The 25,233-nt window shown below is 39.8% G+C and overlaps 1 protein-coding gene across 1 annotated transcript in view; it reads right to left on the bottom strand.

Annotated features, from left to right (window-relative positions):
- Positions 1-700: 700 nt before the first annotated feature.
- Positions 701-25,233, bottom strand: part of LOC117032474 (soma ferritin-like) — a 37,463-nt gene continuing 12,930 nt past the window's right edge. The window contains exon 5 of the mRNA XM_033124034.1: positions 701-780. Coding sequence (XP_032979925.1) covers positions 701-780 — 80 coding nt within the window. The remainder of the gene's footprint in view (positions 781-25,233) is intronic.

The raw sequence follows: 25,233 nt of genomic DNA, 5'->3' as shown, positions 1-25,233 counted from the left end.
AGTGCCTTCTGGGGGCCATCCCATGTCAAACCTTGGCCACTCCATCTCACATAAAGCACGGAGACATCCGGGGGTCATTTTGACCCCATAGTCGCCTCTGAAACCTTTGCTGAAATTCTTTAACATGCAGTCTAGAACTGTGGGCTTCCCGTGACTCCCTCCCATGATGTTCGGTGTCGCATAGACAAGGGAAGGGTCTCAATCAGGCACCCACCTGGCCGCGTCCCTTGTGGGAACCTTGGGTATCTCTTGGCTAAGGTGTGCCTGTATAAGCCCCGGGCCAGGTGGCACCCCAAGTGTGAATTACTGTTGTGCTACCACGGAACGCAGGTTGGGGCTCACTCAGGCTCCATAGCCGACAGGCCGTGGAACCACACAGAATCCCATGCGGGACCAAGCACACACACATTCATTCAGGGAGGAAAGATGCCCTCCCCCAGAATGGCCCTAACTGGAGTCCGAAGTGGGACTCAGCGGGAGGTGATCAGGCTCCCCTTCTGCCCTGAGGCAGGCCTAACTGGGTCCAGGCCCCGGGGTCTTACCGTGTCCAATGTCCTGGTTGACTGTCCTTTCTCTCTACTGGGGTCCAGCAGGGAGTCACGGGCCGGAGACAGTGGGAGGTCGCCGGTCGCGGGCCTGCCAAAATCAGCAGGGCGCGCCTAGCCCTGTCTTGGCTCTCCCGCCACCCTACGGCCTGCTCTCACCCAAATCGGTGGCTCAAGGGGCCAGTGCGGTTGGGTTTCCTGGTCAGGGAACCAAGAATATTACGGATACCAGGACCTGAAAGAACCCAAGTGGCATTCAGAGAGTTAGGAGAGTCAGCTTTATTACACCAGTGGGTTCAGCGGGATCCTTCCCAAAAGACTGAGCCCCTAGCAAGGTTTTGATCAGGTTTTTACGGGTTAGGGACTTCCTTGAGTTGGGGAAAGGATAGGTGTCCTCTGGTGATTGGCTCAGGGGTGTGGCTTGGAGGGGGCTATGCAGAAGTGCGCTGGCGCTTAGGCTGGGGACTTCTCTCTGCTCTGGCCACCATTTTAAGTCAGTTCCAGGTGGCAGGGAACCATCTTAGGTCAGTTTCTCCATCACAATTAGCATTTAACTTTTATCTCAGATTTCTTTTCTAGGGAAATTAGGCTAAGACAGAATGAAAGTACAGAGAATGAGCCCAATTTGGTTCTATTTTCTCCCTTTGGACATTAGTCTGATTGTAGGTAGAAGCCAAGAGGCTGAGAAGCTGAGTAAAGTTTCCAAAAGTCTTACAGTGCTGGTAGGCAAAAATTGGACTTCAAGCCTACCAAGGAGAGGCCAGGCAAATGCTCCAGTTTTACCTTGAAAGTCTAGAATGGTAAGTAAGACATGTTCTCAAAAATAATGAAGACTGGCATCAAATCAACTAAATATTTGATTGAATTTAATCTTCCTCTTATCTAATTGCCAAAAAAAAAAAATGAATTCTCTCTGAAAGATAACATTTAGAGTCTTAAAATATCTCTACAATTTATCATATCTAACTGCCAATAAAAAATTACTAGGCATACCAGGAGATGAGACTACAGGACTGAAAAACAAGAATAAAAACAGATTATAGAAATACCCTCACTGGAGATCCAAATATTAAGATTCTTATACATGGACTTTAGAATGACATATTAATATGTGCCAGAAATCGGATGAAAAAATGGAAAAATCTCAGCACAAATTTGAAAATTCTTCAAATGGCAATTCTAGAACTGAAAAAATATAATAACTAAAATGAAATAGTTAATGGAGGCAGATTAAAAAGAGGAAGTATAAGAGGGAAATGGTAAACATATTTAACATATATGTAATTGAAATCCTACCCAAAAAAATGAGACAGATGAAGCAGAGACAAAATTTGAGGATTAAAATAATCGAAAGAAAATATCAAGAGATAAATTCTGGAAGCCATAAACCTCATGCAAGTTAAATACAGAGAATACAACATATAGGTGTGTTATACTAAAATTGCTAAAAACTAAAGACAAAGAGAAAATATTAATACAAGCTAGAGGAAAAGGATGTAAGATTGTTTTGCATCTGTCTTAGCCTATCAGTAGTGATGCTATCGCTAGAAATGCCTGGGGGCACTCACCTAGGCCAGTACTACCTGTGGTGAACCCCACCGACATAGCCCACCCTTGGACTCAATGTTGTGGCTGAACTGATACAGGTTAAATGAAAGGGCTTCTCACTACAGAAACTCTAAGTTTTCTTTCTTTAGTATTTTAACTCCATTAAGTGTCCTAATCATAAATAATTATTTTTCACCTGAATCATAAAAATCTCCTACCCCTGCTTTAGATAATTACCCTAAAACTTGTGATTCATACTTGTTGACTGTAATTACTGAAGTCTAATGTTCTCTTCTACCCATCCCAGGCCTAACTCCTGGACAATTAAGAACACACGTCAATGACTGGTTGAGTGGCTACAGGTTCTATAGAGCTAATGGATTTATTAATTATACTCTATTTTTCCTCATTGAGGGGCCTTGGGGATACAGAGGATACCTCAGCAAAATTGCCAGTCACAACCAAAGAAGCCAACATGGTCGTCCAGGCGGATCTTGAGACCCCTTCCTCTCATCTAGCATCAGATAGGGCAAGAGTTCTGTGAATCCCCAATAGGTAGGGATAGCTCTACGCCCCTGCCCAGCAGGAAGCAGATACAGAAAAACAGACCTCTGTCCCTCGACTTCCCATGGAGATTTTATGGGGATCATGTCTCTCAAAGAGAAAACAAGACAGGCAGTTTGAGATAGGCATCGGGTCTCTGCATTCCTACATAACCCACAGCATGCAACTGCCTAAAAGACCTCCCCTCTCCGCCCCAAACTTCCCCTTTTCATTGTAATTATCTACCCCTGTGAGGAACAAATGGGTACAAAATACCCAACTAGATTAAACTCACACCTGTGCAGTAAAGGCCACAACGACTTTCATTTCACCTGGACCTCATTATAGCATCATTATAATATCATACATATTCCCGGAAGTTCATTAATATCATTATAACAGACTGAATTCTGGGAAGGAACTATAATATCATTATAGCAGACTGAATTCTTGCAGTCTAACAAGGTAATAGCCTCTTGTCAATCACAGGCGTCAATCAAGTGGTCCCACACCCGGCAAGGAACAGCCCATTCTAGAGAAAAGGATAAAAACTCCAAGTCCTCACCATCCTGAGACCTTTGAGCCTTTTGAGTCTTGCTTTAGTTCAGGGGCCCGCTCCAAAAGTCCACTTTGGAGTGTATGTTTTCTTTTAAGGATGGGCATTTGAGCCATTCTCTGTTGCTTGGGTCTGCTCCTATTTCTTTGGAGTGTACTAGCTCTTCTAATAAATTATTCTTTCGCTTTATTTGTCTCTCATTCAATTCTTTGCTCGAGACGCCAAGAACCTGGACACCGTATGGAGAATAGCCCATTCTCCAGTAACAGAACCAGCCTTTATGGTTCTTTTGATTATAAGACACACCTCAGCAACAACCTTCAGGGAACTTGGAAGAAACAAGGTTCATTACTCACAGGTCCTGGAAGGTACATGTTATGCCCATGGCCATATAGCAGTCTCCAGAAGAGAGAGAGAGAGAGCATGGATCTGGGGTTCTGCTTTTATTGAGGTTGAAGTGGGGTGCTTAGGGTTTCCTGGATCACTCTTTATTGGTGAATTTAAAACATAAGAGCAGAAATTAAAGCGTAGGAAAGAAAAAGCAGCCACACCAAAGGTCAGTGAATTAAGTCAACCAAGCCTTCCTAAAAGGGGAACTTAATGGGTGGGGCATCCTGGCTTTTTATCTAGCTGTGCACCTGACAATGTTTCTTCCAATGGATGTCTTTGAAGTAGATACCTCAGCAATCAAAAGCTTAATGTCAGGCAGTTACATTACAACTAAAAAAGCTAATTGTCCAGAACTTAAACTACAATCATCTTCAAAATAACAGCAATAAGACTGAGGCTCATTTCTCAACAAAAGGAAGAATCCACAAACATCAAAATGATATAAAATGTCAAAGCTAGAAGAAAATTACTAGAATTCTACACCCACTGAAAATATCTTTCCAAAGTGAAAGTGAATTTGTAACGATGACCTTCTATTTTCTATTTTTGAAATCTAAACCTCTGATGTAATTTGATTTCACAATGGTTTGGCTTGGTTCTTTTTGAAAGTTTATTTTTTCCTTTTTTCGCTTCCCTCTCCTCCCCCCAAACCTTGATGACTCTGTTTACTGTACATTGGAACTGCATATCAGTTCCAATGGCTCTGTTTACTTCGGACCAGTGTGCACACCTGGGCCGGTAACTTGGGAGGGGCTTTTATGCATGTATGAGATTCACTCCTGACCCTGGGGAACACCAGCCTCTGGGAAGCGCTTTTTCCTGGAGTTGCCTGGCTAACTTCTTCCATTGCTCTGCCTCCCCTTGCGTGTCTATAAAACCTTTCAGCGGTATTTGTGACTGGGAAGTCCACTGTCTTCCTTTAATGCTGACATTTTGGAATAAACCTGCTTTTCTTTCCACCAACCTCACCTCTCGAGTTTTGGCTTACGTGCAGCAAGCAGCCAAACCTTTCGCACGGTAGCAAAATAAAGATTTAAAGAAGCCAATTGTGGTTATGATAGAGGATAACATGAGCATGTACTGAAAGCCTTGTGCCTATAACTAATTCATTTTCTTCTTCACTGTAGCCTGATGGAAAATATACTCAATATCTCTATTTTACAAATGAAAATACCAAGCCTAAGAGGTAGTAAGGAACTTGTCCAAGGTTTCACAACTTATTTTTCTGTCTCTAAAGCTTTTGTTTCCTGCACTATATTTATATCGTCTCTTGTAGTTTGCGTCAGAGTTCACAAATTTCCTTGTCAGACAATATCTCATTTGAACAATGTAGATGGTTAAATCGCATCGTGTAAACCCCAAGGAAAGATAATTTGTTTTAGATAAATCTGTCTTTGCTTTTCAGATAATCCCTTGAGAATCCAACTTTTCAAGGTAACAGAAGTTACTAGAATGTCTCAGTAATGTACCTGGGCATATTTGCCAGAGCCCTGATAGTTGAATGTCGCTGGAATAGGAAAGTAACCAACTTGATTTACTATAGTCACTCAAAGTGGGCACAATGTAGCTTTTTGAATTTTTATTTTTATAAATCAAATCAATCTGTTCTCCACACACACATCTATCAAGGTTGTAAGTGTGGGCGAAAAAGTTGCCAAATACTAAACCTGACAAGTCAGCATGACAGGCCATGCAAACTCAGAGACCAAAATTTACCACATAGGATGGTCTGAACATAAAAATTCCTCACTAAAAGTGGATCATGGCAGGTAGTCACATCCTGGACCTGCAGCTTTCTTGACAAAGGTCAATCTTTATCTTAAGTGACCCTGTTTACTGTCTTTTTGCATCTAAGGTAACATACCCTTGGAATGTCAGAATAATCCCTTTTCCAGACCCCTCGTGGCACAACCCACTGCATTAGAGCAGGAGAGTACAGAACCCCTCATCGTTATCTATTCCCCCGAATACTATCTCTGTGTGCTGTAAATGTTAGTTGTTAGCTATCCTATACCCACTAATGTAAAAGAAGTATATCTTTTCCTTTTACTGTCTATCCAATCCCACTTTGCTTTCTCCCACCCCCTTAATCAGTGGATTTCATGTAACCCTCCTTACACCTCCTCTTTTGATTCTAATGTATAAAATAAGCTGCAAAACTGCCATTCTCAGAACATTTTCTTAATCCTATTAGATTATGCTTCCCAGCAATTGTCAGTTTGGTTCAAATAAACTCATTAAAATTCTCTACAAGTTCAGCTGTCTCTTACATCAACAGAAGAAAATCCAATTTTTATTTGGCAGAAAATCTAACTTTATTCGTGGAGTGGGTGGGTGGGACCACTTTCCTATATCAGGATTCTGTAAGAAATCCTGCATCTTACTGGAAATTTGAGATGGACATTTGAGCTTGACTCTCATTGTTACTGTCAAAATGTTCATTGTCCAAGCTGAATGGTGTGTTTCACACCAAAGTTCACAGTTGTAGCCACAGAACCAGCTCAAAAGGGTCCTATCTTGTTTAAACAGGATACTGAGTTGCTTTTCAGAAACAACATGCCAAAACCGCAAGTCATGCAGCCAAAGCATGAGAAGAGAACTTTGACTTCCAACTGCACCTGGAACCAAACTCTGGCATCTCACCACACATCCACACACGTAGCCCAAGGATCAGGACAAAATTGGGACTTGAACACAAGAACCCTTTCAGAAGCAAAGGGCCCGTTGTCCAGGAAAATCCTGTGTTGATGCCCCTTTATCATAAATGACCAAGCTCCAAATGAGACAGGTTAGTTAACATGTTAGGCAGACAGGAAAGATCCCTGGTGAAATAAGCAAAAGGCAGCCATATTCTGAAACTCTCAGTTCTGGAATGTCTCCTTCACTCCAGGACAAAGATATGAGAACACGCCTTGAGGTTAATAAATTATCTCATAAATCCCATTTGGCGGGACAAAGGAGCAGATCTGATAGATAGGGATCAGTTTGTTAATCCCTTAAGTGTGGGCAAATACGACAAACCTGATAAACAAATTCCATTAGAAGGCACCAACCCTCTTCTCCAAGTAGGCAAGGGAAGGTATAAAAGTAAGATGTCATGTAGGAGACCCTGCTCGCTGTGCCATTTGTCATGGGAGGCGGCCTGCGGGGTCTCAGCTCCCGCTCCCCATATAAGAACGCAGGACATGGTGAGGCCAAAAAGGAACACCCACGGAGCCATAGGTAGGGGAGTCATAGCACTATAGTCTCACTGGAGGCTGGAGTCACACGACGTGCTGATGTGGAAACTGACCTTAAAATGGTTTCCTGCCATGTGGAACCAACTTAAAATGGTGGCCCGAGTGGAGAGAGAAGTCCCCAGCCTAAGCCCCAGCCCACTTCCGCATAACCCCCTCCAAGCCACACCTTGAGCCAATCACCAGACAACACCTACCCCTTCCCCGACTCAAGAAAGTCCCCAACCCATAAAATCCTGCTCAAAACCTTGCTAGGGGCTCAGTCTTTTGGGAAGGATCCCGCAGAGCCCACCGGGGGTAATAAAGCTGACTCTCCTAACTCTCTGAGAGCCGCTTGGGTTCTTTCTGGTTTTGGATTCTGCAACAGTACGACCTGCTGTCCGCTTTTCTGCCTGCCAACCAACTGACTGACCAAACAAGCCAGCCGCGGCAGTTATATCAGTGGCTAATTGGCTAAGTGGTTACAGCTGATGGTCAACTAGCCACAGCTGACGGCCATCAACTACCTGAGTCAGCACCTTTCCATGTGAGGCCGGGAGCCTGGAAACTGCTCTCTGGGACTCTGTCCCCACATAAGAACTTTTGTCTCAGTCACTGGGCAACACTGTCAGGACCCCCTCTTGTTCCCAGAGCTGTGACTCTTTACTTTTAATAAACTATCCTCTTGTACATCCCTTTGCCTCTCCTTGGTCCATGCTTCCATTCTTCGGTTTCATGACACACGTTCCCTGCACAAAGAAAATATCCTATATCACAAGGTCCTCCAATTAAAACTTGCCTCACCAACGCTTCCACATACCTGTTCCCCTGTACCCTTAACCCCCCTTCCCCCATGAACCCTGGATCAGGGAGTTTGGGCTTTTGAGCATTAGTTTCCTGTTCTCCTGGGTGGCACCATTCATAATAAATAGCCAATCTTTCTCCACTGTGATTCTCAATGTTTAGTGTTTGGCTCTGCTAGCGCCAGGTGGATGAACTCTTTCCATTCTGTCACAGTCAGGAACGGCACTGCCACACGCCCATGCTGGGATTCCTGCGGGAGACCGGCCAGCTCCACCAGTACCGAGCCTTTCCCACCGTGCCCCTCCCTCAAGTCCAGGCCACTCCACTTTCTTTTAACCCTGATCTTTTCTACAAGTCAGCTGGTCAAGTCCATGCTAAGATTTTGAAAACAAAGCCTTTAACTTCTTTCCTGGAAAAAGTGAAGCTCAGGCTCTCAATATCCAAAAGCTTTCCAATCCTCTTAAGAACAGGAAAACCTGTTTCACAGCCCCTACCTAAAACACATCACACACACACACACACACACACACACAGTTACAGGAATGCTGTCAGAGGAACCTGAGGGATTTATAATCAAAATACTTTGGGCAGCACTTTGGGAACATCTCAAAAATGTTTGGGGCACAGCTGAAGCAGGTTTGTATGGGTATGACTATGGAAATTTCCAGCAAATAGGTGGGGGCTCCTGCTAAGGCAGTAGAAATTTAACTTTATCCTATAGTCACAGTCTGATCTGTCTGGGTATTTCCCCGAGGAACAAGACCATCCTTTGGAATTTCCCAAAAGCTATAGTTGGGGAAAGCAGAACCATGTACTTGAGATGGAGATGGTACTTGTGGGGCAGGCTATCAGCGCTAGGGGAAGATTAGTGGTGGAGATGCTGTAGTTTCAGAATAGCTCCATGGATGTGCATTCACACATACGCAGAAGGAGGAGGTGGTGGGACTCCTCTGTTTTGGAATGGCACTTGGCCTGAGTGGAAGTGTAAGGATGGTCCTACAAAATAGGAGGGGCACTGAACTAATTCCTTAGGAGTATTATGCCCCTAATTGGTTTCCCCAGGGTTGGTGTGGTCTGAGAAACAAGGCTTGTGTGAATTTGGGTCGATGCTAATATAAAAGGATTAAGAATTACAGTAATTACACTAGTGAGCAAACCTCATCAACATTCCAGCTACTGTGCTAAGTGCTTTATACTCATCTTGTCAGTTAATACCCTGAAAATAAGTGCCATTAGCCCTTCCTTACAGGTGAGGTAACTGGGGCAAGTAAGCCTCAGAGTAGTTAAATAGCAGAACTGGGATTCAAATCCAAGTCTAAACTCAAAGGTTTTTTGTGTTTACCATGATTCCTCATTTATTCTTAAGAATAAAGCCAATGCTATTCCCTTCTTCTTACCAAAGCAGGATTCACTAGAGACTGTGGGCCCCAGAATTGACCTTAGATCGGGTGGATTTAAACTTTCTGGGACCAGTACGTAGAGAATACATGCCTTATATGAGTTCGGAAATAAAGAAGTAATTTACTGGCCAACAATGGATTTAGATTTTTAAAAAAATCTTATTGGACTCCCTGGACATCTGGTTGGAAATTAGGCAGAATTTATGTTCATTGCATGGGTGTAGTAGCAATAATTTTTCAATAGTTCTTACACAAATTAAAATGTGACTCCTCTTTCTTTGTTCCAGGCAATTCAATCTGCTGATTTGTTGCCTCATCTTAAAAAAAAAAAAAAAAAAAAGGAAAAGTTGTAGTAATTATCAAAAAATAAGCACTCTATAGGTATATTTAAAACCATTGAATTGCATACTTTAAACAAATGTGTTATGGTATGTAAATTATATCTCAGTAAACTTAAAAATAAAAGTATACATTTATACTGAAGCTACTTATATTTCTACATAGCTTCTTCAGTTACATATATATATATATATATGCGTTGACCTTAACTAGTCATAATTACTTTGTTTGCTTGTACTTAAAGACAGTTTTGAATTTACTTTTCTCCAGTCATGTATTTGTGTTGTTAATGGTTACACAGATAATTTCATATCACTTGTCATTATCAAATCAGCCTTTGTGCAGCGGTTGCACAATTGGATAATTTCCAGGGCTTTGCTGTTATAAATGTCACTGTTTTACAAAGGTATGTACCTACAGCTTGTATGCATTAAGATAAATTCCCAATAGTGGAATTGTTAGGTCAAAAGCCATGACTCTTTTAGGGTTCTTGTTATATGTTGCTAGAAAGAGCGCATCCATTTTAATGCCACTGACAACTTGGAGTTCACACACATCTTGCTGGTCTTTCCAGCCTTTTCCTTGATTTGATGTAGTTAATATGGTGTACTCTATAATTTTGGAAAAGCTCAACTAGTATTCCTTATTTCTCTCCTGTATTCAAAGAAGAAGTTTTCTGTAAGTAAATATTTTAAAGTACACAGTAGGTGCTTAACAGGTTCTCATTAAGTGAAATTAAAAGTGCAGTTCTGAACAAATTCCCATGATTCCAGTCAGTAGGGAGAAAGTTCAGATGGTGCATGAAGGCTGGTTCTATCTATAGTAAGAATAAGCATCTGCCTTCCAGATGCAAATTAATAGGGAAAGGTCTTAATAGCATTTATCCACCAACCAATATTTATTTATCATTAAGAAGTTACTAGATGTGACAACATGAATGGACCTAGAGGGCATTATGCTAAGTGAAATAAATCAGATAGAGAAAGACAAATACCATATGATCTCACTTATATGTGGAATCTAAAGAACAAAATAAACGAACAAAACAGAAAACAAATAAACAAAACAGAAACAGACTCATAGATACTGAGAACTGAAGGTTGCTAGAGGGGAGGGGTTTTGGGGAACTGGGTAAAAAAGGGGAAGGAATTAAGACATACAAATTGATAGCTACAAAGTAGTCACAGGAATGTAAAGTACAGCACAGAGAATAGAGTCAAAATGTAGCAACAACAATGTATAGTGCTGGGGTATACTAGACTAATGGGAGATCACTGCATAAATTATATAAAGGTCTGACCCCTATGTTGTACATCCGAAACTAACACAAGTAATATTGAATGTTAATTGTAACTGAAAAAATAAATAATTTTAAAAAGAAGTTACCAGATTCTTTCCTATTAACTACAGTTCTTAAAGGTCCAGGTAATTACAAGTGGTTACATAAGATGAAACTGAAACTTCAGAAGTCAGGTGATTCACCTAAGGTCACACGGTGAGCAGTAAAGTTGGGACCAAAACCCAGGTTTCCAGCTCCAAATCTCAGATTCTCATCACTACGCAAGTTTTTTCTGAACCATTGTCCCAGGAAACACTGCTCCAGGAAGTACATGCTATTTGCTCTATTACCCTTTTATAACGTCCCATGGGAAGATTAAATATGCTCCGGCGTAAAAAAAATCTAGTTTCTTTTACCTTGGAATAGAGGACTTAAAAATATCAAAATTCATTTCAAAATAAACATTTAAGAATTTAGTTCTATTTTTCCTTCTGAAATATTATAAATGGTGATTTTGTTTTCTTCCAAGCTTGTAAATGCCCTTAGGAATTCCATGTATAAAAACAAACAGGCTCTATGCTGTACTTTATATCCTGTGACTACATATTTTTTAAAATTATAGTTGACATTTAATATTATTTTGTATGAGTTTTAGGTGTACAGCATAGTGGTTAGGCATTTATATAATTTATGAAGTGCCTACATAAACCATTATACTAGTTACTCTGCTAAAGGGAAATAAATTCATTTGCTGACCTCTTACCTGGCTCTCAGTGGACTATATTATAGCTCCTCATATTATGTTAAAACAGATTTAAAAAATAAAATCTACTTGCTCTTTGCTATATATCTCTAAAAATTCCTGGAGTTTCCTCAATGAGTGTTTTTTTGTTAACGAGATGATCGTCTACCATGGGTGACACAGCAGAAAAGAGGTTCAGAACTGATGACCCCCTCCTCATTTTTTAGGTAAGAACTCTGATCCTGGAAAGGTCGTAGGACTTGCTAAAATCACTGACAGAGCTGGGCTTCTCACCAGGACTTTTGTTCTATGTGATTTCTATCTTATTATGGATGGAGTCTTGCACCCAATCCAAGCTAAGGTATCATTAAACAAGTTCAAGTTCTTGGAGGAAGCAAGCATATAAGCACTTTTTATGCTGCTGAGAGGCAAAGAAAGACAAATTTTAGAAGGGCCAGCCAGCCCAGAACTACACATTTCTACTTCGTTTTCCCATTTCCACTCAGAATAGCAGATCGCTAGCAAGAGCCTGAATCTAGTCGGGGTAGGCAGACAGGGCAGCTAATGGAAAAAAAATGGAGGCAAATTATTTCCTTTGCCCTAGGGCTAATTTGGAAACAAACAAACAAATACAGCCATATAATAGCACAAAATCCTGTACTTTATTTCTGCTGGGTTTCTAATTCAGTTAAGTAGTATAGAGATATGTTAAGATTTGGCCTTTTTTCTTGAAACCATTTTGGAAATTTAAAATAAGTTAGAGAATTAGAATTAGAATTTTAGAATTAGAATTAAAATTCACAAGTAAAACTTTCTGAAAATCTATCAGGCTTAGATCTTCTGATAATTTTCAAAACTAAACTGCTCCATTTATATAAAATGGTGAGTTAAATTATCTACCAATTAACCAATAAAATCTTAGGACCTTGGAACGAAAACCATGCCTCATCACTAAATGGCTGGTTAATTCCAACAAAGCCTGTAAAACCAAGTAAAATAATTGAAAATGCTACATAAATATATGATATCAAAGTTATTTCCAAAAAGATGAAATGTATTTAAAACACTGCCAGTGTGGTATGTATCTATTTCAATGTAACTTCCCTTGTTTTGGTAGTATTTGAAAAATTCAGCCATTATTTTCTTTTTGTTGTTCCAATTCAAAAGGTAAGTGAAAATCTGGGTGTGGGTTAATTTTATGTTAATCTGGAATTGATAGATTATGCCAATTTATGTGACCAGACATTATGTAAAGTATCTATACAAAATGGTAAGAGAAATACTTTGGAATACTTTGAGGAATACTTTGTATTAGTCAGGGTTCTCCAGGAAAACTATATATATTTATTTATTATGACGAATTGCCTCACTTCATTGCAGAGGCTGTGAAGTCCCCCAGTTTGCTGTTTGCAAGCCGCAGACCCTGGAAAGCCAGTGGTGTAGGTCAGTCCAAGTCTAAAAGTCTGAGTTTCAGGGGAACCGATGGTGTATATCTATCTGAAGGCAGGAGAAGATTAGTGTCCACCTCAAATGGTCAGGCAGAAGGGGGGATTTTCCCTTCCTGTGCCTTTTGTTCAGGACTTCAGTGGATTGGACAATGCCCACCTACACTGGGGAGGGCAATCTCCTTTACTGAGTCTACTGATTCCAATGCTAATCTAATCCAGAAACACCCAGAAAAAATATTAGCTAAATATATGAGCATTGCATGACCCAGTCAAGTTGACACATAATATTAACCATCACAAATCCACGGACCCTTATCAAGTTGGAATCCATACCCATCTCCATAAACCATATTTAATCTCAAAATAAAGACAATAACAATCATAATTCCACTTAACATGATACAACTATCCTGTATACAACCGAAAATGGAGTAACTCCCTTCTCCAGAAGAGGAGGAAAGGTACTTGAGTGATGTTTACTCTTTTCTTTGATATCCTGTAACTTAAATACTATTATGTAAAATTAACATTTATATATATCAATAAAAATTGACTATGATATAAAATCAATACATCTTATGTTGTACGATAAGGGAATAACAGAGGATAGAAAACAAAGGTATGTAATATATACACACACATATATGTATGCAACTGTATTCATAATAAAGTAAGGAGGAAATATACTTTATTAATACTGTTTAACAATAAGGAGTAAATACTCATGACCACTCTTGTCTTTGTTTCTGACTGGTCACATGGTCATAGCTGGTATTTATAACTACCTTCTTCTACTCATTCTGTCTTCCCTTTGACTTCAGCAAGCACCACAGCTGATCATGTTTCTTTATGTGGAGGGGAGACCCAAACCTTTATTCCTGAAGGGTATAGGTCATTAGTAGTCCTACCTGGGTTGGGCTGTAGTAGTTTTCCACTTCTCATTTTTAGAACAGAAGGAATCATAATTTATTTCAGCTTTCAGTTCTTCCCATTGTGGCCAATATTCTTTCCATGTGCAAGCACTTTGATTCTATTACGTGTCATTTTTATCCTTTTACAGTCTGTGACATTTACCTTTGTCATCTTTTGGCAGTTAATCTCTCTGACAGACGACAAGGCACCATAAGATTTTATGGAATGCTTACAGAATAGAGACTTCAGCTTATCTACACTTTGTGAAGACATACATATACTGAAGAAATAGCATTGAATCCCAGGGGCTGATAAATATCAGTTCTAAGTAAATTGGTAGCTCCAAATCTTACATAAACATTTACACTGGTTACTCCACTAAAAGGAAATAAAATTCATTTGCTGGACCTTTATTTAGCTTTTGTTTGGCTCTCAGCTTACTATGTTATAGATCCTCATGGTTCTTTAAAACAAAACAAATATATTAAAAAATATGCAGTCCAATTTATCCCCTCAATTAGGAGTTTTCTGTCTCTTTGGGTCTGAGTGGAAGAGATAAAGGTGGCAATCTAGAAAAGCCTGGTGGGGCACATGGTTCAGATACCTCCTCCCTGTCACTGAAGCACAGAGACCATCCAGAGCCCTGCATGGAATGGCCCAGTCAGTTCTCCTCTCTTCTGTGGCTGTCTGTATTATTGTCCCTTCCTTTCTTTCCTTAGGGATCTCGCCTGCTGCTCATTTTCCAAGGAGACACTTGCGCAAGGAATCTTAAATCTTCTCTGTCAGTTTCCTGACTCTTACTTAGCTCTCTCCAGGAGGTGACATTTTACTTTAACGTGAGAGACCACATGGACTGTCTGTGCCAAGCAGCTGAGGCTGGGTCTCAGGTCAGTCTTTATCAAGGTCACTATGCATAGAGCACTGTGGACAGGAAACGGGGCTCTGTAATAAATCTGATCAAAAGTAACCTCACAGGGTGATCTGATCATAAATTCCTAACTAGGTAGGAATCGTCACATCCCAGGCCTATCAAAAGGTTTAGCTTTGCCTTAAACCAGCCCTTGTGCATCTAGATGTTCTTGTGCATCTAGGTTAACACATCTTTGAAATACCAGAGTAATCCTCTTTGTCAGACCCCTCAGAGGTGTGTAACTACCCTCAAGGAAGCACATAATCTTTTTAACTATCCTGTAATCTCCCATCTTCATGAAATCTTCCTTATATTCCCTCCTTAATTCCAAATGTATAAAAGAAACTGCAAAACTGTCATTCACTGGAGCATTTGAGATCTTGCTTCCCGGCATGTTATAATTTTGGTTCAAATAAACTCATATTCTCTCTGGGTTTGGACATTTCTTACATTGATGGCACAGAGCATTGGACCAGCTGCTGAGGGAAGGGCTGTCAGCCTTTCATCCATAGGAAAGACAACCCAGAAGAAAAACAGTACCAATTCATAACGACTATTAAATGAGTTTTTATTTGTGGAATGCTTAGAACAGTGCCTGCCACATAGTAAGTGTTTGATAAAAGTAAAACATATCAGTTTAGAGGAGACAAGTGGGGCTGCTAGGGTCTTAATTGCAAAGAGGCTTTATGGATGCTATGGTGGGTTGAATAGTAACCCCACCCCCAAATTCATGTCCACCCGGAACCTCAAGGGTCTTTGCAGATGTAATTTAGGTAAGGATTGAGATGAAATCCTACTAGATTAGGTAGGCCCTAAATCCAATGAAAACTGTAAGAAATGGAACAGGAGAAACACAGGGAGACAGGAATGTGAAGATGGAGCCAGAGACTGGAGTGAGTGATGCTTCGACATGCCAAGGAATGCCAAGAGTTGCTGGCAACAACCAGAAGCTAAGTGGTTGAGTAAGAGGCAAGATATATATGTGAATAGATTTTGGCCCTCTGGCTCAGGTTCAGACAAAGAAGAGTTTAGTACTTTGCATGTGAAAGAAACAACAATTTTTAGTTTCTTCCTAAATCAATTATGGAGATTTAAATACTGAGATGTTGGAGAAATCCTGGAACAGAGGGGCATGGACCCACAAGACCCTGACTGGCCCTGAAGAGAAACTGCTGGAGATGGTAGGATGGGTGAAAGGCTTTGGGGCAGTGAGAGAGCTACTATTCTATTTTAAATTCTTGCCTTTTTGTGCTTTTCTGTAAGTCTGATTCATTATCCCCAAATCTTTAATAAGTCTGTTTTGCATTGGTATTCAGGCACAAGATGAAGCTGGTTAGAGCCATACAATGATGGCAGCTGCATGGGCTACACAGGAAGCCATCTCAATACAAATGTTACATGACAGCCTTTATTTTTGACATAAAACCTGGACACGTCAGGGGCATCTGTGTTTTGGCTGTGTTTTAGAACTTCTTTGGAAACCTGTCAGTCCTATAGGAAAATTAGGCAGAAAAGAACACTCTTAAATAGTCCAGTAGCCCACTTATTGGTGGTAATCTGCGCTGTGCTCTATCATATTTACTTAAGGGAAACAAGAAAGCAGATGTCCTTGGGCTCAACGATAATTATAGCAACTTGAAGAGGACGAGTGACTAGTTCTTTCTAAGTACAATGGGTTGAACACTATTGCAATGACTAATACAATGAGCTCCATGAAGGAAAGATGGAGACCTGGTCAAAAAACATTGGGTGCCGGGGAACCCCCCTTCGGGACCCCCTCCCACTCGGGAGCTCTGACCCTTTGCTTTCAATGAACTATCCTCTTAAAAAAAAAAACAACAACAACAACAAAAACATACGATGCCAATATTAGCATCTACAGGTTATAGTAAATTGGCAAATTTTTTTTTTAAAGTTATTATTAAAAAGTATACAGAATACCAACCAGGAGCTAGGACAGAGGCCTGGAACAGATTCTCCCTCAAGATTCCAGAAGGAACCAGCCCTGCTGACACCTTGAATTTGAACGCCTGGCCTCCAGAAATTTAGGAGTATAAATTTCTGTTGTTTGCAGCCAAAAAAAAAAAAGTATACAGAATAGTGCAGTAAAACTCCCAAGGATCCCATCATCCAGTTTCAACAATAACCAATCTTGTTTCATGTTTTACCCTATTCTCTTCCCCCATTTAAATTTTATCATTTTATTTATAAATATTTAGTCTATATCTCTAAAAGGTAATGATTCTTATTTTATACATAACCATAACATAATGATCACACCTAAAAAGAATTGATAATAATTCCTTATTATCATCAAATAGTCTACCAGTATTCAAATTTCACTGGTTGTCTCATGTTTACTCTTAAAAATTTTTTTTTTAATTTGTTGTCATCAGGATCAAAGACCACATTGCTTTTTCCTCTTTTTAGTTTTCCATATAACTTATTTCTTGAAGAACCTGGGATGTTTATCCTGTCTATTCCCACATTTTGGATTTTGTTGATTGTCTTCCTGATATATTGTTTAATATTCTCATATTTTTCTCTCCTGAATTTCCTATAGGTGGCAGTTAAATCATAAGGCTTGATATGATGTAGCTTAACTTTTTTTCTTTTCAAAATTACTTCATAAGTAGTAATGTGCAATTTTGTCAGGAGACACAAAATGCCTGACTGGTTTTCATTCTCTTAATAGCAGCCACTGGCGACATTGCCTGACTATTTTTAAGGACTGGCAAAATGGCAACTTTCACACTATTGTTTTGTAGAAATTAGCATTAACTACTTTATTTTTCTAAGGTTGTTCATATAGGAAAGACAGGTTAAATCTTTGATTCTTTCCTTCACCAGTTTTCAGTTATGAGTTAGCTCCCTACTACTGGTCATCTTCCAAAGGTGATCACTCGTTTTATATACTATTATTTATTATAGTTATCATAATTATTTATAAAGAAATATTTATTCTTATTATTTAATATTTTACGCATAAATTCAAACATATTTGGTATATTTCCATTCATTGTAGTTATTTTTCTCATTAAAGTGGCTATCCTTACCCAAAAGAAGTCTCTTCAAGTTAGTTCTGCGTTCTTTTTGATAGCCTTGCTTTCTAATATGATAACATTGTTTCAGGATTATTTAATATATTTTCTGACCCAGAACTATAAGTAGGCATTTCTCCGTGGAACCCTTATTCCTTTTAGTGACAAATGGTATTTAGAGACCAAAATAAGGGTGTGGGGGTTGCTCATTACTACTTGTTTCGAGGTTATTTCAAAGCTAGGACTGTTTTTAAAAAAGATGAATACATCATGAGCTTATTCTGATATTCTCAAATATCTATAGGAGTTTTACTTACCCTCATTGATGCTACATTTATGTCTTCCTTATCCCACACAGGAAATCCTAGTTCTCAGAAACACCAAGGTAATTATTTATTTGTTTTATCACATGAAACACATAGATAGCAGTTTCAGAATAAGAACATCACCAACAACTACTGTGCTACTAGGGTCATTGTTTGAAACTGCAAAGCTTATTAAGTCATATCCATGTTTCCAGTCCCTGTTGCTTTCCCATCCCCTGAAGAACAAAATCCAAGCACGTTAACGTGCCATGAAAGGCAGTTCATGATCTGACCCTATACCACTGGCTAAGCCCGAAATGCTTATTCTATTCTTTCTTCCCAGTCTATTGAACTCTGAGTCATCCATCCAAGTCCAGATCGGAAGCTTTTTTATGTCATGTCTCCAATATCCTGGCACAAATGTTCAGTCTTTCTCTGCCTCATCCCGGCTTTTATTGGGGCATTTATCAAACTGAATTCTAATCATTTACATATATGTGTGTTCTCTACTAGATTGTGCATGTCTTGATGGCAAGGCCCATTCAATTTTGTAATCCTAGCATCTAAGTTAAGTCCATGATAAATAGAAGGTATGCAATCAATACGAGTACTTGTTTAATGGAGCTGATGTAGTATGATTGAAGAGGTATAAAATCTAGCAAATTTGTTTTCTGATGCTTAAGAAGCTATTTCTCTACAGTGTTTTTAAGAAATTAATTTTCTGCTGGTAATATCACATTGCTAGCAATTACACAGAGGAACAGAGAAATTATTTGCAAAGGCATAATTGCTCTTGTATTTTTCACAATTACGGTAAATAAAATGATAATGCCAACTGTAATATCTCTGAGCACCAGCAAACCTCCAGGCAGTGACCCAGTAGTCATATCTCTAATGCTACCAGTCAGGATGCTGGAAGGTCTTCAGTGTCTGTGTGTTTTACCCTTCTAATAGAATTTGTGACAGTCTTCTTAATCAGGCTCAGTTCGGCCCCCACAGAGGACAAAGGCAGAGTGTCAACTTATTCTCTGATATACTTTTCTAACAGTTTTAAACTATACACCCACTAGAACAGCTAAAATTAAAATGTCTGTTTACAGTTTACAACTGTTCCATGTCAAAGTATTTCTTATATGTTAATAAATTGTGCTTTACTCCCCCTCCTTTTTCACCAATAGCAATCTATATAAATGCTATGACAGTTCTTCTCTCCCTCCACCCTCTTTCTTCTTTTGTGTTTCTCATTGTTGTTTGAGTAGGGGATTTCTGTATCATCTATTTGCAAGAGTTTCCTGTAGGTGAGAAGGGGCCAGGATAGCAATCCAGGCTAAGTGATTTTGATTTTTTCTAGTGCAATATCTCTCTTTTCTGTAGTCAGGAAATCAACTTGCTTCCTCCAATTTAGTTTGTCTTTATGATTCTTTATGAAGCCTTTTCTTTTTGTATTTATGTACTTAATGGTTCCAGGAGCCCAGTCCTTTTTCTGAACTCTCTTTAGCAGACAAGGGATATAGGTTTTGCACTAAAGAGGTATTGCTCCATTTAGGAAGTAAACATTGTAGTGTAAGTGCTTTATGATATCTATTAGTACTGGGTTCTGTCCTCTCCTCTATTTGTGTACCCTAGATTACAACTGTTTTTGGCATCTGAAGACAGCAGTTTTAGTTCAGGAAGTCACAACAGTGCTGCAGATGTTTCTGAGGACAGGATGTGCAAGAGTTCTAGAAGTGGCAGATATCAAAAGCAAAAGTAAATATTCACTTGTAAATGATGGAGCCCCTTTATCAGTGAGACCTGCTGTGATCAAAGAGGGCAGGTGCAAATGGAGAATTGGGAGACAGCTTTAGAATATATTTGCATGAGAAGTCACACAGAGGTAGCAGATTCAAGAAAATAGTACTTGTAAGAGAGAGAGGAATTAGAAAGTGGAATTAGGAGCAGGATCCCTTGGTAAAGGTGACTTTTTCACCAGAAGTGGTGAAGATATCATAGAAGTTTGGAATTGATGATAGGAGCCCTTGTGAACCAAGTTAAGATCTGAAATTTAGGTGAGGTTTGGTACCAGAAGTGGCATTTATTTACTTTTTTTAACTTTAAAAAAATTTTTTTTCAGTTACCGTTGACATTCAATATGATATTACTTTCAGGTGTACAGCATAGTTGTTAGACATTTATATAACTTACAAAGTGATACCCCCAGGTAAGTCTAGTACCCATCTGACACCACACATTGTTTTTTTTTTCAGTTTTTTTTTAATTTATTGGGGTGACAATTGCTAGTGAAATTACATACATTTCAGGTGTACAATTCTGTATTACATCATCTATAAATCCCATTGTGTGTTCACCATCCAGAGTCAGTTCTCCTTCCATCACCATATATTTGCAGAAATGGCATTTATTATAGCAATAGAGGAAGGAACTCTTGAACTAAGAAACTGGGAAACTTACTCCTTCCTTCACATTAAAAGATCTTCCTAACTGAGAAAAATCCACCTCATTCAAATATGATTGGCCAAGTAATTGTGCAATTTACAACATCCATAAAAAGCTACTCTAGGAAAACAAACCGGCAATAAAAAGAACTGAAAATAGATACAAAACTTCCTTGCAGACTAAAAACACTCACAAGAAAAATATTGCTCCAAAGTAGAGGGAAATTGCAACACAACATTCCAGCATGAATAAAAGGGGATAAAATAATGATGTAATTGCAGCCAGAAAGGAAGACAATAAAAAAATAAACACAAGAACTCAGGGAAGACATAGCCAACAAAGGGAAGTTGATGATCAGTCAATAGGAGGATGTGAAATGGTGACTAGTAAAAATAAGGAAAGGAATAAAAGGAACAGTTATTTTGTAATAAAAACTAAATTGTAAATAAATTCATTTTGTGAATAAAGATTAAGTTACAAGAAGCATAAAGGGAAATAGATACTTTGGAAAGTGTACACAGAGAGTATACACAAGAAAAGCAAAGAAAATAAGAGGAATAAGCAAAAATTCAAAAAAGAATGTGAAAGATAAAAAATATAGGCAAAAATCATTCAAAATATGAATAATTGGAGCTCTTAAAATTGGAGGAAAACTAGAAGAATGGAGTAAAGCAAACATTTAAAAAGTGTTCTGAAATAATACTTGAATTTTATATTAAATGGCATCCAAGATATAAGAAAACTGCCCTAGAGTGATCAATACTGAGACATATCCTACTAATACATATTCTACACGCAAAAAACATATTCTACTAAGACTGGTAGCAAACGTTGAGCAACTGGGTAAAAATATTGTATCATATTTAAGGGAAAGAAAACCAACTTGGCACAGCTACAGTCAATGCTAACAGAAATAGAACAATATCTATTAGATATTTAAGGAAAGAAAGTTTGAGTGAAATATTTTAAATTTATTCAAGCTGTCCTTCAAATGTGAAAGGTACAGGTAAGAATTTCTGCAAATTCAAGGACTCAGAATACTATCTACATCAGACCTTACTGAAGCATCTCCCAGAGAACAAAATTCACACAATCGAAAAATGATAAAGGAAAAGTCAGCAAAAGAAGTGGAGTGAACATTGAATGTATTTAACGACAGAACTAGGACTAAAACAAGGACTAACATAAGGATTACAAAATAAAATGTAAATATAAACATTATATTTATATAAACTTTTGCTATGGAGGCTATTTAAAAAATTATAGTCATGGGATCCAAGATGGTGGAGTAAACACTGTTCCATAATAAACACTGTTCCATGAACACCTTAAAATTACAACTAAATTATAGAATAATCAACCTGGAGAACCATCTAAAGTCTAACTGAACAGAAGTTTCATAACTAAGGACATAAAGAAAAAGCCATATTAAGATTGGAAGAGTGGAAAACTAAGAACAGTCCCCAAACCTCTGTGTGGTGGTTGAGAATCAGGAGGGGTATCTTGGCTGTGGAGGCTCTCCATGGAGGAGCAAGGGATCCCAGCCTCACACAAAGCTCCTCAGCCCAGAGTACTGGTGCTAGGAAGAGAAGTCCTCACAAAATCTAGGTGTGAAAAAAGTGAGGTTCTGACCAACTGGGTGGGACAGAAGGCTGTGGGAAACCCAGACATCCTCTTAAGGGGCCTACTTGCAGGCACTCACCCTGGGCTCCGGTGGAGGGACAGTGATGAAGGGCTGGGAGGTGTCAGAGTCATATAGGGAGCAGACTGAGTGTGTGAAGTGAGGGCTGGAGGAAATCACCATTTTCCCTGTGAAGGGTCCCTCTCCTTTGCAGCCGATAGGCAGGCACCATTCTTTTCTGTGTTGAGCCTTCCCCCACAGGGCCAAATCTGAATCTGATTGGTCTGGTGAGCTTCTCTTGGACCCTGCCCCACCCAACTCCCTCAATACTACCAGAGGCACTTTCTCCATGAGCAGTCAGCACCACTCACAATGCCCTCTTTCTTAGAAAACTATTGAAGTAAGGCAGGCCACAGGTAGATGATGACTGGCCTTGGTGTGCTTCCAGACTTTTATTGAGTAGCTCCAGGCTCAGGATTGGCACCAAACCAAAATTTACATTAACCTGGTGACCATAACTCTTCCCACTCTAGTGACTCCCTGAGACCCTACCTCACCCAACTTCCATACTGCACGAGGCTCTAAAAGTGGTTGAATCTTACAGGAGCCCACAGGGGGCAACAGGCCTCAGGATGTCCTGGCTTTTTGTGGAGCTTTCCCAGGCCCAGTACTGGTCGCAGATGTCCTTGATTCATAGCCTGGCCTCTCCTACGCGCCTCCAGGTTTAGCACAGGCAGCGAACAACTGCACATTGCTTTGTAACTCCAACCAGATAGCCCCCGGCTGGTCAAAGGAAGTGTGTGACCTGGGCCTGCACAAGAGCCCCTCCCAAGAAGCTCCAGAATCAACATATTTGGAGGATGGCTTCAGAACACAGCAGAGCACTGCCCAATTAGCCCCACAAGAAACACACACACAAAGGGCAGTCTCAACAGACATCTGATCCCACTGGGGCAAATCCCACTCAGTGGAGGAGGCCCCACACACAGTAGCCCATAAGCTGTGGACATGGCCAAACCCCACAACCAATCAGCCTAAGGGTCAATCCCACACATTCATGTGCCAATAGCAACCAAGGCTCAACTATAACATGAAGGCACTCACAACCCACACAAGAAACTCTCCTGGAGCACCTGACACAGGTGACCAGAGAGACTGTGTGAAACCCCTTCCCCACAGGGCACTTACTACATAAGGCCCCTCAGCCAAGACTGGGAAACATAAGAAGATCTACCTAATATATAGAAACAAACACAGGAAGCAGGAAAAATGAGGAAACAAGGAAACATGTCCCAAATAAAAGAGCATGAGACAACTCCAGAAGAAGAACTAAATGAAATGGAAGAAAGCAACCTACCAGAGACAGAGTTCAAAACAATGGTCATAAGGATGCTCAAGGAACTTAGTGAGAACTTCAACAAAAAGATAGCAAGCATAAAAAAGGACACAGAAACCACAGAAAAGAACGAGTCAGGAGTGAAGAATACAATAACTAAAATGAAGAATGCACTTGAAGGAATCACCAGCAGACTAGATGAAGCAGAGGATCAAATCAGCAATTTGGAAGACAAGACAGCAGAAAACATCCAATCAGAACAGCAAAAAGACAAAAGAAGCCAAAAAAGTGAGGATAGTTTAAGAGACCTCTGGGACAACATCAAATGTAACAACATTTGCATCATAGCAGTACCAGAAGGAGAAGAGAGAATGCAAGGGATTAAGAAGCTCTTTGAAGAAGTAATGACTGAAAATTTTCCTAACCTGGTGAAGGAAATAACATTCAAGTCCAGGAAGTACAGAGAGTCCCAAACAAGATGAACCCAAACAGGTCCACACCAAGACACATTATAATTAAAATGACAAAAGTTATAAAGAATCCATGTGCTCGCTTCGGCAGCACATATACTAAGATAAAGAATCCTAAAAACAGCAAAAGAAAGGCAACTAGTAACTTATAAGGGAGCTCCCATAAAACTGTCAGCGATTTCTCAACAGAAACTTTGCAGACCAGGAGGGATTGGCACAAAATATTCAACATGATGAAAAGCAAGGACCTACAACCAAGACTACTCTACACAGCAAGGGTATGTAAAATCAAAGGACAGATAAAGAGGTTTCCAGACAATAAAATGCTTATGGAGTTCATCACCACCAAACCAGTATTACAAGAAATTGTAGGGGCTGGCCCGGTGGCTCAGGCGGTTAGAGCTCCATGCTCCTAACTCCGAAGGCTGCCAGTTCAATTCCCACATGGGCCAGTGGGCTCTCAACCACAAGGTTGCCAGTTTGATTCCTCGACTCCCTCAAGGGATGGTGGGCTCCGCCCCCTGCAACTAAGATTGAACACGGCACCGGCACCTTGAGCTAAGCTGCCTCCCGAATGGCTCAGTTGGTTGGAGTGCATCCTCTCAACCACAAGGTTGCCAGTTCAACTCCCGCAAGGGATGGTGGGCTGTGCCCCCTGCAACTAGCAATGGCAACTGCCCACTGCAACTAGCAACGGCAACTGGACCTGGAGCTGAGCTGCGCCCTCCACTTGGATAAAACCGGCCTGGAAGTACACACTGTTCCACTGTTCCCCAATAAAGTCCTGTTCCCCTTTCCCAATAAAATCTTTAAAAAAAAAAAAAAAGAAAGAAATTGTAGAGGGACTTCTTTAAGATGAAAAAAAATCAAAATTATGAATAATAAAATGGCAATAGCTATATATCTATCAATAATTACTTTCAATGTAAATAGATTAAATGCTCCAATCAAAAGACATAGGAGGGCTGAATGGATAAGAAAACAAAACCTTTACATATGCTGTCTAAAAGAGACTCACTTCAGACTGAAAAGCACACAGATACAGAAAGTAAAGGGATGGAAAACAATATTTCATGAAAATGGAAACAAAACACAAAAAGCAAAAAAGCTGCAGTAGTGATACTTATATCAGACAAAATAGACTTTAAAATAAAGGCTAGAACAAGAGGCAAAGAAGGTCTCAGTAATCCCATTTCTGGGTATTTATCCAAAGAAACCCAAAACGCTACTTAAAGGGGATGTGTGCATCATATGTTCATGGCTGCATTGTTTAAAATGGTCAAGTTGTGGAGGCAGCCTGGGTGTCCGTCAATGGAAGAATGGATAAAGAGGAGGTGGTACATATATACAAGGAAGGGAATGGGTTCTTGCTATCTGCAGTGGCATGAATAGA

This window comes from Rhinolophus ferrumequinum, chromosome 2 (genome assembly GCF_004115265.2).
Source record: "Rhinolophus ferrumequinum isolate MPI-CBG mRhiFer1 chromosome 2, mRhiFer1_v1.p, whole genome shotgun sequence".
In the NCBI taxonomy this organism is placed as follows: Eukaryota; Metazoa; Chordata; class Mammalia; order Chiroptera; family Rhinolophidae; genus Rhinolophus; species Rhinolophus ferrumequinum.
Note: the sequence above shows the minus strand (reverse complement) of the source record. Positions and strands in the feature narration are given on the sequence as shown.